Consider the following 15,699-nt stretch of genomic DNA (forward strand, 5'->3'; position numbering starts at 1 on the left):
GTATCAGTCTTTAGGCATCCAGAACCTGTAAGAGAATAAATTTGTGTTGTGTTAAGCCACTAAATTTATGATCATTTGTTATAGCAGCCTAAAGGAACTAATGCACTAGTCTCGTTGTTTATGAGCACAATAAGACTCCTTCTCACCCCATAGCCTTTGTCCTTGCTGATCCTGCTTCCTGAGTGCTCTCCATTCCCCTATCTGTGTGGCTTTCTCTCATACTTGGGGTCTTTAGTCAGATGTTACTCTCTCAATGAAGTTGTTCTTGTCTACTTTATTTAACATTATAATTCTTCCCCTGTACTGTGTTAACCCTTTTCCTGGTTCATTCTTTCCCCATAGCACATTTTACTTATTTATCTTGCTTATTGTGTGTCTTTACTCAATAGAACATGATCTCCACAAGGTCATGGCTTTACTACCTTATTTATTTATTTATTTATTTTGTGCAGTGCTGTGGATGGAACCCAGGGCCACACACACATGCTAAGCAAGTGCTCTGTCACTGAGTTTTGTCCCTAACCTGGTCAGGGACTTTTGTATGGTTTATGTTCTGCTCTCTCCCAACACCTAAAAGAGTGCCAGCAAATTGTCATCATTCAATAAATGTTGGTTGAGTGAATGATGAATGAATGAATGACATCTGTTGAGGTCTTCCTATTCCTCTTTATCAAAAAATAATCAAATTATTTTAATCCCTATAATTTCCCTATGTCTCTTAAATGACTTTTATTGGTGTCGTTCATTGTTCAGAGAATACAGATTTATTGAGGACAAATCTAAAGTCAGCCACTTGCAAGATATGGAGGATTGCCACTTGGAGCAAGATGGGCAAGAGTCCCACTGTCTTGCAGCTAGAGTATAGGTGGGCATAGGAAAGGGGTTTAAGAAAAACAAATACTAAGTTGACAAGAAGGGTAAAGTTAATTTTATCTGCAAAACCCTATGAAAGATAGGGGGCCTATTTAATCGTATTCCCAGGATAAGGTATTTGTATTCTTGAAGTTCAGCCAAGGCACAAAACACAGTTTATAATAGGTCTATGCTTTTAGTCAGTTATGAGAGATTGACATTTATCTAATCTCTGTCTAGTAGGGTTTTCCAGTCCGACATCAGTAGTAATTATGTTCAATATCCGGAGAGAGGAATTGGACAATGTAGAGATTTGATGACATTTTTTCTGAGTTGTCTTTAGGGAACAGCCAATATGAATCAGATGCCTGAGTTTCTTGTATTATAAATGCAGTAGGGATGAAAAAACAGTCCTGAGGTTGGTGTGCTGAAGGCTTAGAGGGATGTTTTACAGCTTATAACATTTTTCAAGAAACACAATTAACTGACATGCCCAAGCATCATAGAAAAATGGTCTAAAATCAAATAGCAGAGAGGATAATTGCTATTTAGGTTCTAAAATTTTAGCTTTTCTTGTTAAAAGCTTTGTCTAGTGTCAAAGAAGGAAAAAAACCTCACATACAGAAACTCCTTCACTTAGACTTGGAAGAAACGTTTGGAAAGCAATGGAGTCAGAATGAAGTTTCTACCAACCAGTTAAGATTTTCATTACATGTAAAATCTAACCAATGTACTTTGGTGAGTTCACAATCTCTGCTGGCTTAAATACAGTTTTATATTTAATGTACTCACTGGGAATTTTCACATTATACAGTTATAACAGGTGGTTCTTCATCCAGGATGATTTTGTCCCCCAGGGGACATTTGGCCATGTCTGAGGACATCTTTGGTTGTCGCAATTGGGGTTGTGCAGTAATGGGTAGAGACCAGGAAAAAAAACAAACACAGGATAAAGCCTCAACAACAAAGAATTATATGCCCCCAAAGGTTGATAGTGCTAAGAATGAGAATCCTTGAGTCACAAAGATGTTTTGTACTTATGTACTGGCTTTAGATTTTTTTCTTTCGTGTTTGAAAAATTGAGACTTAATTCATATACCATAAGGTTCAGTCTCTGAAAGTGTACAATTCTGTGGTTTTTAACTGTGTTTATTTGGTTTGGTAAACATCACTGCCATCTAATTCCAGAACACTTCCATCACCCTCAAAAGAAACTCTACACGTCTATCAGAACGGACAAACTCCAGGACATTGACACCATCACATGCTTGAGGGAAGGAGCTACTAGGAATGCAAAATGCCACAGTCCCTTTGGAAGACAGTTTGGCAGTTCCTTATAGAACTAAACATACTCTCACCCTAAAATCCATCCATCGTTTTCCTTGATATTTACCCAAAGGAGTTGAAAATCTGTGTCCACACAAAACCCTGCAAGCAAATAGATATAGCAGCTTTCTTCACGATTGTCAAAACTTGGAGGCAAACCAGATGTCCTTCTGTAGGTGAACCAATAAACTGTGGAACATGCAGACAATAGACTGTTATTCAGAGATAAAAGGAAAGGTAATATCAAGTCATAAAGAGACATGGAGGGACCTTAAATACATATTGCTAAATCAAAGAATCCTGTCTAAGAAGGCTGCCTACTGTATGATACCAATGATAATGATATTCTGGAAAATAAAAGGATGGAAAGATCGTTGTTTGGACAGGGGTTAGGAGGGAGGGTAGGATGAATAGGCGGAGCACACGGAATTTTTAGGGCTGTGAAAATACTCTCTGTGATCCTATGATGGTGGATACATGTTATTATACATTTGTTCAAACCTACAGAGTGTGCACCATTAGGAGAGCACCCTGTCGTCAACTCTGGACTTTGGGTATTTAAAAATGTTCTTTTATTGAGTTCTTCACCTCCAAGATTCTTCATTGGTTCTTTTTTTTTTTTTTTTTTGAGGCACTGGGGATTGAACCAAGTGGTGCTTAACCACTGAGCCACATCCCCAGCCCCTTTTCTTTCTTTCTTTCTTTTTTCTTTTCTTTTTTTTCTTTTTTTGAGATTCAACCAAGAGATTTTATTGGGGGGCTGCCCGAAGGAGAGGCAGAGAGCAGAGAGAGAAGAGGAGGAGGTCAGAGGACAGAGAGAAGAGAGAAGAGATTATTTTTTATTTCAAGACAGGGTCTTGCTAAGTTGCTTAGGACCTCACTAAGTTACTAAGGCTGGCTTTGAACTTGTGATCCTCCTGCCTCAGCTTCCCAAGACTCTGGGGTTACAGGCGTGCGCCACCGTGCCCGGCTTCATTGGCTCTTTTTAATGACTTCCATCTCTTTGATGAATTTCTCATTTGCATCACAAGTTGTCTTCTTCATGTCATTGAATTGCCCGTCTGCATTCACATTTCCTTAAAATCTTTCTTCTGAAATCTTTGTCAGACAATTTGTCAATTTCCTTTTCTTTGGGGTCTGTTGCTACAGAGATTTATTGTGTTTCTTTGGAGACATCTTTCTTTCCTTTTTTCCCCCCTCTTTTTGGGATGGTGTCTCGCTATGTTTTTCAGGCTAGCTCTTAAGTCCTGGGCTCAAGTGATCCTCCTTCCTCAGCCTCTTGAACAGCTAGGACTGCAGGCCCATACAGCGGCACCCATCTAAATTGTAAGGATTCTTTTTACATTCTGGACACTCGTCTCTTTATTAGATATATGATTTACAAATAATTTCTCCCAGTCTGTGAATTGCTGGCTTTAGATTTTAAGAAGCATTTTCACATGTACCACATGTTTTTGGTACCAAGGATTGAACTCAGGGGCACTCAACCCTGAGCCACAACCTCAGCCCTATTTTGTATTTTATTTAGAGACAGGGTCTCACTGAATTGCTTTGCTGAGGCTGGCTTTGAACTCATGATCTTTCTGCCTCTGCCTCATAAGCTACTGTGATTACAGGGGTGCACTATCTTATGGGCTCTTAGTTCTTAAGTCTTACAATAGCTAGGCATAAACTTAGGCCCAAAAGAGAGAATCAGAAGTTAGTTCATTCATGAATTCAATAATTGACTGAGGGTTTACAAAGCTGATCGTTGGTAGGCTAGAAAGAAGCTGGAATAAGTGTCTAGAATTGACTTCCATTTGTGTTTAAAATCTCTACTTAAGCCAGGGGTAGGGGTATGTGCTTGTAATCCCAGCGACTTAGGAGGCTGAGGCAGGAGGATAGCAAGTTTGAGGCCAGCTCAGCAAATTAGCAAGATTCTTATAATTTAGTGAGACCCTATTTCAAAATGAAAAAAAAAAAAAGAGAGAGAGAGCTTGGGTTGTAGTTCAGTGGTAAAGTGCCCCTGGGTTCAATCTCCATTATCAAAAAATCCTCCCAAACCTCTACTTAATGGAGCATCATTGGAGTAAAAGAAGGGAAAGAAGAGAAAGGGAGAGAAGAAAGAGGAGAGGAAACCAAGTCTCATGTCCCTTGCTTGGGCGTATTGCTTGGAAATCTTTTCCTTTCTCATACTTATCTTCATGTAAGTCTCCAATTATGAAAACATGAAAATTAGTGTTAAGGCCTAGCTCTTGTTTAAGCATCACACAACCCATACCAAAAAGTATGGGTTGGCCATCACTGTCTTGGATCTCATCTTGGCAGATCACAGGACAAAGGCTGGAAAGCCCATTTTAAGGTCTTTAGGTAACTTTGTATTTGTACCAGATAAGAGTGGGTTCTCCCCACAGGTGATGCTTGCTAATAAAGTCTTGATGATGAGCCTGGTGTGCTGACTGCATGCCTGTAATCCTAGCTACTCAGGAGGCTGAGGCAGGGGGATCAGGCAAGTTCAAGGCCAGCCTGGGTAACTTAAAGAGACCCCGTCTCAAAATAAAAATATAAAAAGAGGGACTGGGAACGTGACTTAGTAGTGGAGCACTTGTATGTACAAGGCTCTGGGTTCTGTTCCCATCAACACACACACACACACACACACACACACACACACACACAATCTATATATAGGGCTGAGGATGCTACTCAGTGGTAGAGTACCACTGGGTTCAATCTCCAAGCCAGATTGCCAGTGGATTAAATCACAATGGGGCTGGAGGCATAACTCAGTGGTAGAGCCCTTGCTTGGCATGTGTGAGGCCCTGGGTACCACCCCTAGCACAGAAAAAGAAAAAGAAAAAAATTGCAATGAATAATACACTGTGACATTTGGTGAATAGTCTCTAGGCAGGTGGTTCCTGATACTGGTTGCTCAGTGAAGTCATTTGGGGAGTTTAAAAATCTCTCCATACCCAAGATTGGCCCCAGAACAGTGAAATGAGGCTCTCCAGGGGTGGGGGCCAGGTGTCACATTTTTTTAAAGCTCCCAGGTAATCCCCATGTGAATCACCACTCCAGGTGTATTCCTATGAGAAACCAAATTGTAATCAAATGAGGTTGAAGCTAGATTTTATCACAGTCTGTAAATCCTTGTAAATATCTATTCTGTGCTTGGTGCTGGGATAAACAAAAGGAGAAGTCGGACCAGCTTGGTGGTTGTTGAAATGGGCCTTAGAATGAAGGAGCTTATCCAGTTCAAGTCCTGCCTCTAGCACTTACCAGTATGTGACAATTTCTTGAAGCTTAAATTTCTCTTTTGGTTAAATGAAGGTGCTACTATTAATGCCTATTTTAAGGGCTGGCTTGAGAATCATATCAGATATATAATGTTTTCTAAATTTTGATTTTTTTAGTTTTATCTACCTACCTCCCAAATACTGTATATTAACATTTTCTTTACTGATTCAATATCAATAGTTTCTTTTTTTGAGATTCAACCAAGAGATTTTATTGGGGGGCTGCCCGAAGGAGAGGCAGAGAGCAGAGAGAGAAGAGGAGGAGGTCAGAGGACAGAGAGAAGAGAGAAGAGATTATTTTTTATTTCAAGACAGGGTCTTGCTAAGTTGNGGAGGGAGGGAGGGAGAGAGAGAGAAAATTTTTAATATTTATTTTTTTAGTTTTCGGCGGACACAACATCTTTGTATGTGGTGCTGAGGATCGAACCTGGGCCGCACGCATTCCAGGCGAGCCCGCTACCGCTTGAGCCACATCCCCAGCCCCAATAGTTTCTTTTTAAATATTGTCTTTAACCTCACCCCAAGTGATATCACCTATACCTGGTTTGATGAACTGGCTATAGTTTTTACTAACACAGGCAAAATATATAATTTAAATATGCAATTTAAAACATAAATGACATTAGTATGCCACCTGAAAATGTCTCTTCTACCATTGATGAGGAAAACAGAGAAAGTCTAGGATGTGGCTTGTCCTTACAAAACAATCAGCTCATGGTAGTTATTTTTATTACTTAGAAGTTATTTGCGGCTAAATTAGCTTGAGGAACTCTTCATTGCTGCCTGAATCCATTTTCTGTAGCTCTAACAAAATAACCGAGACTGGATAATTTATACATATATAAAAAAAGGTTGATTTGGTTTCCAATTCTGAAGGCTAGGAAGTCCGAGAGCATGGTGCTGGTAACTCCTCGGCATCTGGTGAGGGCCTTCTTGCTGCATTGTAAACATGGCAGAGGGCATTAGTAGTGAGATAGAGCAAGAGTCCCAGCTCGGGTCTCCATTTCTCTTATACATGACGTCATGGGATGCCAATCTCATGGCCTCATCTAATACTAATTAATCCTGCATTAGCTTTCTGCTACTGCAAACAAACAAAAACAAAACAAAACAACAACAACAAAACAACCCTGAGAAAAACAAAGGAGGGAAAGTTTATTTTGCCTCCTGGTTTTAAAGGTTTCAGTGCATGGCTGGCTGGCTCTACCGATTTTAGGCCTATCATGACGCAGAATATCAGGGCAGAAGGACCTGAAGGGAGAAAGCTATGCATTTCATGACAACCAAGAAGCAGAGACAGCAAGCAAGGAAGGGACTGGGGACAAGCTACATCATTCCAGGTAAGGTCCCCAGTGACATACTTCCTCCAACCAGGCCCCACCTCCTACGGTTTCCACCACCTCCCAAGAGTCCACTCAATCATGAAGCCACCAATGGGTTGATCCACTGATGGAATCAGATGCATCAGATGCCGTCGCTTCCCAGAAGCCTCGCTGGTGAGCACTGCTGCCTTGGGAACTGAACCTTCACCACGTGAGCCTTGGGGAGACCTTGCAGATCCCAACTCTAGTAATTACTAAAGGCTCCACCATCCATGTACCATGGAGGGCGGGGGTTAAGTTTCCAGGAAGTGACGTTAGGGGAGGGACACGTTTAAGCCATAGCACTTGCCAAGGGAACCTGAATAGCTTTGTCTCTTTGTATCTAGCATGCCAATGCTTAACATTCCAGCAAGACTAGTTTGAGTCTGGCGGCCATTCCTCTTATCTCTAGAAGGTTTCTTGGCACAACTCTGCTTGAGCCGCCTCCCAGCTGAAGGCTCTGAGGACAATTCCATCTCCTTTATTTTCAAGTTTCAGGTGAGGGTTTTTGCTTTCACATACCATTTTCTCTCCTTTTGATTACGACAGCACTCTGTACCCTACCCTATCCCAGGAATTTATTACAGTTTTCCACAATAGTTTGCTTATTTCTCCGCTAACCTTGACTTTTCAACAATAGACAAGAAGGGCATCATTTTCATTTTGGTCCCCCCCAGTGGTTGGCACCATAATTTTTTTTAAATAAATGAAAGAATATCCTAATATCCTTCATTAATACTCAGTGATGATGGTGTTCTTCCCAAGTTTCTGTCACAGTAATCATGGACTCACGTTTAGCAAATGATTGGTCGTTGCTTCATTCTGTGCAAGAACAAACATGAAGTCTCTGTTTTCTTGTCAGCCTAGTTTTAAGGATAAGTTTTTTTCATTTGGCAGCATTTTTTTTTTGAGGGGGCGTACTGGGACCACTGAGCCACACCCCCAACACTTTTTGATATTTTATTCAGAGACAGGGTCTTATTGAGTTGCTTAGGGCCTCACTAAGTTGCTGAGGCTGGCTTTGAACTTGTGATCCTCCTGCCTCAGCCTCTCAAGTCATTGGGATTATAGTTGGGTACCACTGCACCTGGCTTTTGGCAGCATCTTATCCCTTTAGTCTCAACACAGTTAATCTTGGTCCTTTCTCTCTGTCTCTCCCTATAAACTTTTTTTGCTTTATGTTTCTTTATTCTTTTAATCTATTGTTTATTCCCTATCTTGTTCCACAAAGGATTTGCAGACACCAATAATTATTCTAATGGGAAAGTAGTAGGATATATAGTCTGGATTCAGGGCAGTACAAAATGGTGCTATTAACATAAATTTGAATTTAGGATGAACTAGTCGAAAGATTCTGGCAAAGGCTTCTATTTGTGATATCTGGATACTAACAAGTTTGACTAGATGAGAAAAATAAGCAGATACATTTACTAAATTAGCTTTCATAGTTTCTGAGATTTCTTTGTATTAGTTGGGCTTCAACTGTCTACAATCTACATCTCCACTCAGCTGGACAGCCCAAAACCTTGGTTAACCTCCTCCTGTAGAAGGTTTAGAAGCATTCCTCATTTTGATTTTCTTTCTGGACGGGGTCAACCTCTGCAAGAAGAGGCTGGAAGAATTTCTAATGCCCACTGAAATGCAGGTTTTGTGTAGAAGAAAGGAATTTGGAGTTAGTCCAGGTGTTGCCAACCCAGCCCCACTATCTAAAGCTGCAAGCCCCAAGATTAATCACTCCATTTCTCAGTTTCCCTACATATAGAATGTAGATTACAGTGAAATAAGATTTTTGATTTTAAAGGGGGGGGGCTTTATAAATAGTAACTATCATTATTATCCTGAGAACAAGAAGAAAGTCATGTTTGGGAAAAAAGTGTGTATTAAGCACTTTTGCTTTGGTTTTGCTCCTGTATATATGAGTGTGAGTGTGTGTGTGTGTGTCTGTGTGTGTGTGTGTCTGTGTGTGTGTATGTATGAGAAAGAGAGGGAGAGAGGAGACATCTATATTTTATCTAGTTCAAGGATTAGAAGACTACAGGAAAGACTGCCATATATATATGTGTGTGTATGTGTGGGTGCATGTGCATATGTTCTGTTTGTATATATAAATACTTATACAAATATATGTATTTATATACATATATTTACATATACAAACAGAACATAAGCACATGCACCCACACATACTTTAATCATTATAAAACAAATCCATATTATCACCACTCAGGTTAGGAAATAGACCATAGCAGCACTTCTTGACACCCTGAAAGGTCTCCATCTCAGCCTCAGGTATCTATTCTTCTGAATTTTGGCGTTCTTTATGGTTCTACCACCTGTATGTACATCCCTCCCTAAACAACATTGCTTTGTTTCATCTGCTTCTGAAATTTATATTAATGGAATCCTACTTTGGATTGTCTTCTTTCACTTGGCATTGTTTTGAGACTCATTATGTCATTGTGATTAGCTGTAATCTATTCCCTTTCATTGCTGTGTGAAAACATTGCAATATAAAAATTTATCCTTCCTAATGTTGTTGGGCATTTGGGCTGCTTCCAGTTTTTTTTTTTTTTTTGGTCATGATATTGTCAATACTATTTTGCATTGTGTATTTTTGTACACCTCACATGGAGTACACACAGGAGTTTCTCTTAAGGTAGAGAAAATGTTCCCAAGAATAGTCATAAAGTGCACAAACCTTCCTTGCTAGCAAATAGTGAAGAGTGCCAAACACTTTTTTTCGGAGTTTTACCAATTTACACTCCCACTCCCATCAGTTATGTGTAAGTGGGACTCCACATCTTCGCAAATACTGTCAGAATTTTTTTTTCCTAGTCTTGTTTTTCATTTTTCCTGATTACAGTTGAGATGGGGGCTCCTCTCATCCACTGAACATTTGAATTTCTTCTTTGGTGAAGTCTGCCTATTTAATGATCTTGTCTCGAATTTATTTAAAAATACCCTTTCAGGCTGTCTCAACGACCTTCACCAACTTGTTGTAGGACAGTCAGCCCAGAGGTGCAGCAAGCCAGGCAGGCGGAAGATCAAGCTCAAAGCTTTTGCGGCCTCAGCTGTAGTGCAGAAAGGGTTTGTTTCACAAAGTAACAAGTAACTTCGACTATAGCCCTGTTTGCGGGACCAGAAGTCCAGGAGAGGGGCCTTTCTTCTCACAGGTGGCCCTGAGAGAGAAGACAGCGCCCTCCTAAGCCACCTCCCCGAGGGATCAGACAAACAGAAGCGTCCCTAAACACGACAACCTGCGTAACCGCCAATTTCAAACTTCCAAGACCGGCCCTGCCGGGTTTGACCTTCCCCCTTTCCTATTGGTCACAAGTCAAAGGAAGAAGCAATTTGATTGGCTCTTCTTTCGACTTCCTCTGTCCCTTTAAGGACTTGGGCGGGGCCTGGTTGAGACGCTCCTGTCTATCATAGGTTTGCGCACGATGATTGGTCCAGGCACGGCTGAGCCCCGCCTGCGCCGTTCCCCGGGTTCAAACGCTGCGGCGGGAGTCGCGGGGCGCAGGCTTGCAGGGTCGGCTGTGGGTGAGTCTTGACCCTCGCCCCAATTCTTCACCCAGCTCTGTCAGGCCAGGGGAAGGGTCACCTCCACCCGTACCAATCCCGGCTTTCCCTTCCGCGGCGGGGAGGGCGGTGGTTCCACTTCCTGGGCTTGCCGGGGGCCGCGAGGGCGCGCCCGGGAGCCCAAGGGTCTGCCCCGCGGTGCCTGGGGAAGTGGGGCTTGTTCCTCTCATAAACGTCACAGTCTGCTTCCTGTCAGCATTCCTCCCCGAATTGTTCTCTCCAGTGGAGTCTTCAGCTCTTCATTATCTGTGTGACCACAACAATTTACTTACCCTCTCTGTTCCAGTGTCTCCATACTCTCATCATCTTTTCCTTTCCACCTCTCACTGCTTCAGCCCCAATGCCTTTCCTGCTGTTGTCGAAGGAGGCCAGGACCTGCCTCAGGACCACTGCCCTGGCTGTTCCCTCTGCCAGGGATACTGTGCCTTTCTTCTCCGGATGACAGCAAGGCTTGCTGGTCACCCCCTTCAGGTCTTGGTTTAAATGCTACCTTGTCAGTGAAGTTTATCCAGATTGCACTTAGGAAAAAAAAAAAATGCACCACTTCTTCTTCCCCACTCTCATTGTCCCCTACCTTGCTCATTAAAACAAAAGACAGCACTTCCCACCTTTCAACATCAATGTAATTTGCTTATGTCAGTTATTCATGTAATAACTATTTATTTTCAATCACTACGTGTTAGTTTATGTGTGTGCCAACTGTGTGGGGACAGAAATCCCTGCCTACGTTGAGCTTGTATTCAAAGGAGTGGCAGGGGGGCAGATAATTAACACATTTATAAGTAAGAGTGTGTCAGAGAAATGTATCCCTTCCGGTTACAGGTTGTAAAATCTGTCTTTTCCTCCCTGTGGCCAGACTGAGCTTCCTAAAACTGGGAGAGTGGCCGATTTTCATCTCCCCGTCCCTGAGAGCTTGAGGGAGATGAGGATTTCTCAAGCCCTTCCTGCTCAAAATGTCACTGCATACTTGACCTTTTCTCATATCCCTTCAGCACCAGTGAGGAGATGCTGAAGTTCAAGTATGGATCACGGAATACACAGGATGCTGGTGCCGTTGAGCCCATTGCCAGCCGGGCCTCCAGGCTGAATCTCTTCTTCCAGGTAACAAGTTTCCTGCCAATAGTGCTCACCTGTGTTATTGCCTTAGCAGTTCTTTACCATTCACCTTTGCTGTTTTTTTCATAGGACCGAGGTTAATATTTTAAGAGAAATCCAATTTGATATTTTTTATGTAATGATTGTATTGGAAAAAGGATCCACTGTGCAGTGGGTAGATAGCTGAACTTGCCCTTGAGAATTTTTTTTTTTTTAAATCATTGCTCACACTTTCACTTCTGTTCTAAACTTCATCCTTTTATTAAAGAAAGCAGAACAAATGAACAAAGGCACTCTTTTTTTAACCAAAATTTCTGTGGTCTAATCTTTTTTCATTTGAGGGATGTTTGCTTTTTAGATTTAAAAAGGAAAGCCAGTTTTGATAAGTACTACACCTGTGTAATTCCCATCCTTCTCAAGATATATAACACTTCCTTCATCCCAGAAGTGTTGAAACTTAACGTCATGAAGATATTTCCAAGTAGATATTTAATCCTTTTGTTTCTGGTATATATGGAATGCTGGTGAAGTAGGAATCCTTATTTGACTGATGTATTCACAAGCCCAGAGAACAGACAGTGGTAAAGATTTTAGATTTGAATCCTGCTACCAGCCAGCACTTGTTAGCTTTGTTTCTTTGCATGGGTCAATGACCTTCTTTGGATCTGCTCTTTAAAACAGGAGGCACCTAATCACAGTTCTTGTGAGGATTAAATAAGATAATCCATATAGAGCACTTAGCACCTTGCCTGGCTTTTGGTAAGCCCTTTATAAATGGTAACTATAGTTCATCCCAAGTGTGGCATAGTATAGTTATAGTCACAGTACATGTCTGTTAACAGAATTATAATTAGGTATATATGTGGGATACCTAAATGATGGTGAATAGTAATATGTTCTTGCTAACCTTTTCTTCCATAAAATATTAGTGTTGGGGGATTTCCATACAGATCAGAGTAGAATTAGATTAGAAGATTAGGTTGTTCTGTGGGTCCATCCGCATCATCATTTTAAAATCATGAGATATTTTTCACAAATGTGTGATCTGTCTCTAATCTTAGATGGTGGGAGTGCTGTTACTTTTAAGCTTTTTTTTTTTTTTAACTTCAACCTGTCTCCCACTTATTACAAAATAACTTAATGGCCCATAATGTGATGACTTTATAGTAGCTGTAGCTTCTGCAGTGTTGGGCACAGGACTAGCATGTTCCTTATTATCTCACTTCAGCCTCATAACAGAGGTAAGGACTATACTTATTTATACTTAAAAAAAATGAGAAAATAAATATAGAGGTAGACAAGGACTTACCCAAGATCATGCAGCTTGTAAGTGGTAGAGTCAGTCTTCATCTTGGATCTGATTCTAGAGGCTGCTCACAGAAATGCTGGGCCATGCTTCTAGTACATATCAGGGTTTATTAAGTGTATCTTACATTTAAGTGTCATTATATCAGTAAGGATTGTAAGTAAACCCTCAGTTCATCTCTCTCTCTCTCTCTCTCTCTCTCTCTCTTTGTGGTGCTGGGGATTGAAACCAGGGCCTTATGCATGCAGGGTCTCTTTTTAATGCTGAGTGTCTCAGTCTTGTTTTCTGTTGCTATAGCATAATGCCTGAAGAAAGACATTCATAAAGAAAAGGTTTATTTAGCACAGTTTGGGATATTCAAGAGTATAGCATGAACTTATGCTTGGCTCTGGTGAGGGCCTCCTGGTGGATGGTGTCACAAAGGTGGGATCACATGAATAAGATAGGAAGCCAGAGACCCAGGGAGGGACAGATTTGCTCTTTTTTATAGCAGCATGCTCTCATAGTTCAGAGGGTGAAAAAAGCATTAATCCTTCCAAAAGACAGAATCCCTTTCCACTAGTCCTCACCTCTTAAAGCTTCACCACTTTAACACTGTCACACTAGGGACCAAGTCTTCAACACAAGAACCCTTGGGGGACATCTAGACCATAGCAAGATCCCCTCCTGCTGCCAGGAAAGGTATTATTGCAAGTGTAGCATGCATCTGACATTTGCCTTGTTCTTTTCTCATACTGTGCTATTTTATTGAGGTTTAGATACAGTATCGAGTTTGTTTTCCATTCAGGTGAGTACTCTGGACAATCTCACAGTTTTTCTTGTTTCCCTCCACTCAACCCTGCTTCCCAGACTGTTCTCAGTCTGTCTTGGCAGATTTCCAGACCCAGAAAAGTTCCACAAATTGTTAGGCAGACTTAGGTTTGCCAAGTCAGGATGTGAAAAAACCAAAAGAAAAGCCTGCTCTCCTCTTTTTTATTTTCTAAAGAAAGGGCATCATAAGAAATACCAAGAGGGGAAGAGCAGCATCTCAGGAAAAAAGGACAATTTAAAAATTTGAATATGTTTCGCTTTATGAAAGAGATGTCACCTGGGGCTTGTTTCATTGCATTTCATTGTGGGCTGTTGAAAATCTTGGTCAGAATTGGTACTGTTTGGCAACCCTTGGTCTAGTTGGCCTAAATTCATTAGGAACAGAAGAAAACAAAGAATCTTATTTTTCTGAGTTAGTGGCAACTATTAGTAAATGTGGCCCAGCTTTCCAAACCCAACCAAACTCTGAATCTCTTGGAAGACTTGTTAGAAAACAGATTTTAAGCTAGAATATAGAAAATTTTAATTCGGGAGGTTGGGGATAGGACCAGAGAATCTTTTTTTTCTTTTTCTCTTTCATTTCTTTTCTTTTTTTCATTAACTATCTCTCCAGTTCTCTAGAAAGAACTCAAATGCAGCCATTCTGTTCATCTTGTCCAGTGCTGTAGGACAAAGCACTCACAAAGTTTAAAGCCACAGGGTCTTACTTTTTCTCAGCATTCTGTGGGTTGGTTAGACTCAATGAAGTGCTTCTTTTACTCCACCCTGTGGCATCAGTTGGGGTCCCATCTGGGACTGGAAAATCTGGGTGCCAACTGCTGGCTGGGGTACCTCAGTCTTCCTTCCCTCGTATGGCTTCTCTTCTTCATGAAGTCTTTCATTACTCAGTAGTCTAACCCAGGATTCTTAATTTTTTTCTGTAAATAATAAAATATTTATATTTTATGGGCTGTATAACACTGTCTTTGGGGACCAGGCACTGGGTATGAAGGGGTCAAGTTTGTAGTGAACTCTGGAGCATATCCACTGCCAAGAGGTGGGTAGCTTCATTCAGCTCCCAAGCAGTGTCACCGGGCAGGAACATGGGGCAGTGTTGGTAGATCCATCAATTTCAAGAGAAGCCAGACATTCTCTTTTCATGTGTGTGTGTGTGTGTGTGTGTGTGTGTGAGAGAGAGAGAGAGATCCTGATTTTTAAATATTGGCAGATAATTCAGATTATTTTAAACAGTACAGGCCAAACAAAACATGTCTGTGGGCTAGACACAGTCTGCCAGTTTGTAACTGTTCCTCCTGATCATGAATAAATTCGGCTTATAGTCACTCCGTGCGCACTACTCTAAATGAATTAAACTACTCTGAATGAATTAAAGAAATTGAAGTTTGTCAAATGCCGAATGTTTTCTCTGATATAAGGAGGCTGACTCATAGTGGGGTAGGGAGCGGGGAGCATGGGAGGAATAGATGAATTCTAGATAGGACAAGGGGAAGGGAGGGGGCAGGGGATTAGCAAGGTGGTGGAATGTGATGGACATCATTATCCAAAGTACGTGTATGAAGACACGAATTGGGTGTCAACATACTTTATATACAAACAGAGATATGAAAAATTGGGGTATATATGTGTAATAAGAATTGTAATGCAAAAAAACTAAAAACAAAAAAACAAAGTACATGTATAAAGACATGAATTAGCATGAACATACTTTGTATACAAAGAAAAATTGTGCTCTATATGTGTAATAAGAATTGTAATGCATTCCCCTATCGTGTATTTAAAAAAATAAAATCAATTAAAAAAAAAAGAAATTGAAGTTTGTATTAACAGACTCTGGGCACACATACTGTAGAGACACAGAAAAGGGTCAGAACAGGCACGTCCAGAGTAAGTGTTCCCAGGAGCCTCAGACCATTAAGAATGAAGGACCTTGTTTTTGAGAAGGAATCTTGCTTGTTGCCCAGGCTGGTATTGAACTCGTGGTCCTTCTGCCTCAGCCCCTCAAATAGCTGGGATTAAGGTGCATGCCACTGTTCCTGGGTCAGCACCCTTTCTTATTTGTGACATGCTTGTGACGTTTTTTTCTTTCCAGCTG

General features: G+C 41.1%; 1 protein-coding gene across 11 annotated transcripts in view; it reads left to right on the forward strand.

The window, feature by feature from the left end:
* Positions 1–7,293: 7,293 nt before the first annotated feature.
* The window catches only part of Cit (citron rho-interacting serine/threonine kinase), a 160,855-nt gene continuing 152,449 nt past the window's right edge, over positions 7,294–15,699 (forward strand). For 10 of the 11 annotated variants that reach the window (XM_048785709.1, XM_048785711.1, XM_048785713.1 and 7 more), the window contains exons 1-2: positions 10,285–10,357; positions 11,389–11,497. In XM_048785709.1, coding sequence (XP_048641666.1) covers positions 11,402–11,497 — 96 coding nt within the window. In that variant the 5' untranslated portion in view covers positions 10,285–10,357; positions 11,389–11,401. Of the gene's footprint in view, positions 7,313–10,284; positions 10,358–11,388; positions 11,498–15,699 lie in introns of those variants that run through there. The other variant, XM_048785710.1, reaches the window with a different exon arrangement.

The sequence above is a fragment of the Marmota marmota genome, unplaced genomic scaffold (genome assembly GCF_001458135.2).
Source record: "Marmota marmota marmota unplaced genomic scaffold, marMar, whole genome shotgun sequence".
In the NCBI taxonomy this organism is placed as follows: domain Eukaryota; kingdom Metazoa; phylum Chordata; class Mammalia; order Rodentia; family Sciuridae; genus Marmota; species Marmota marmota.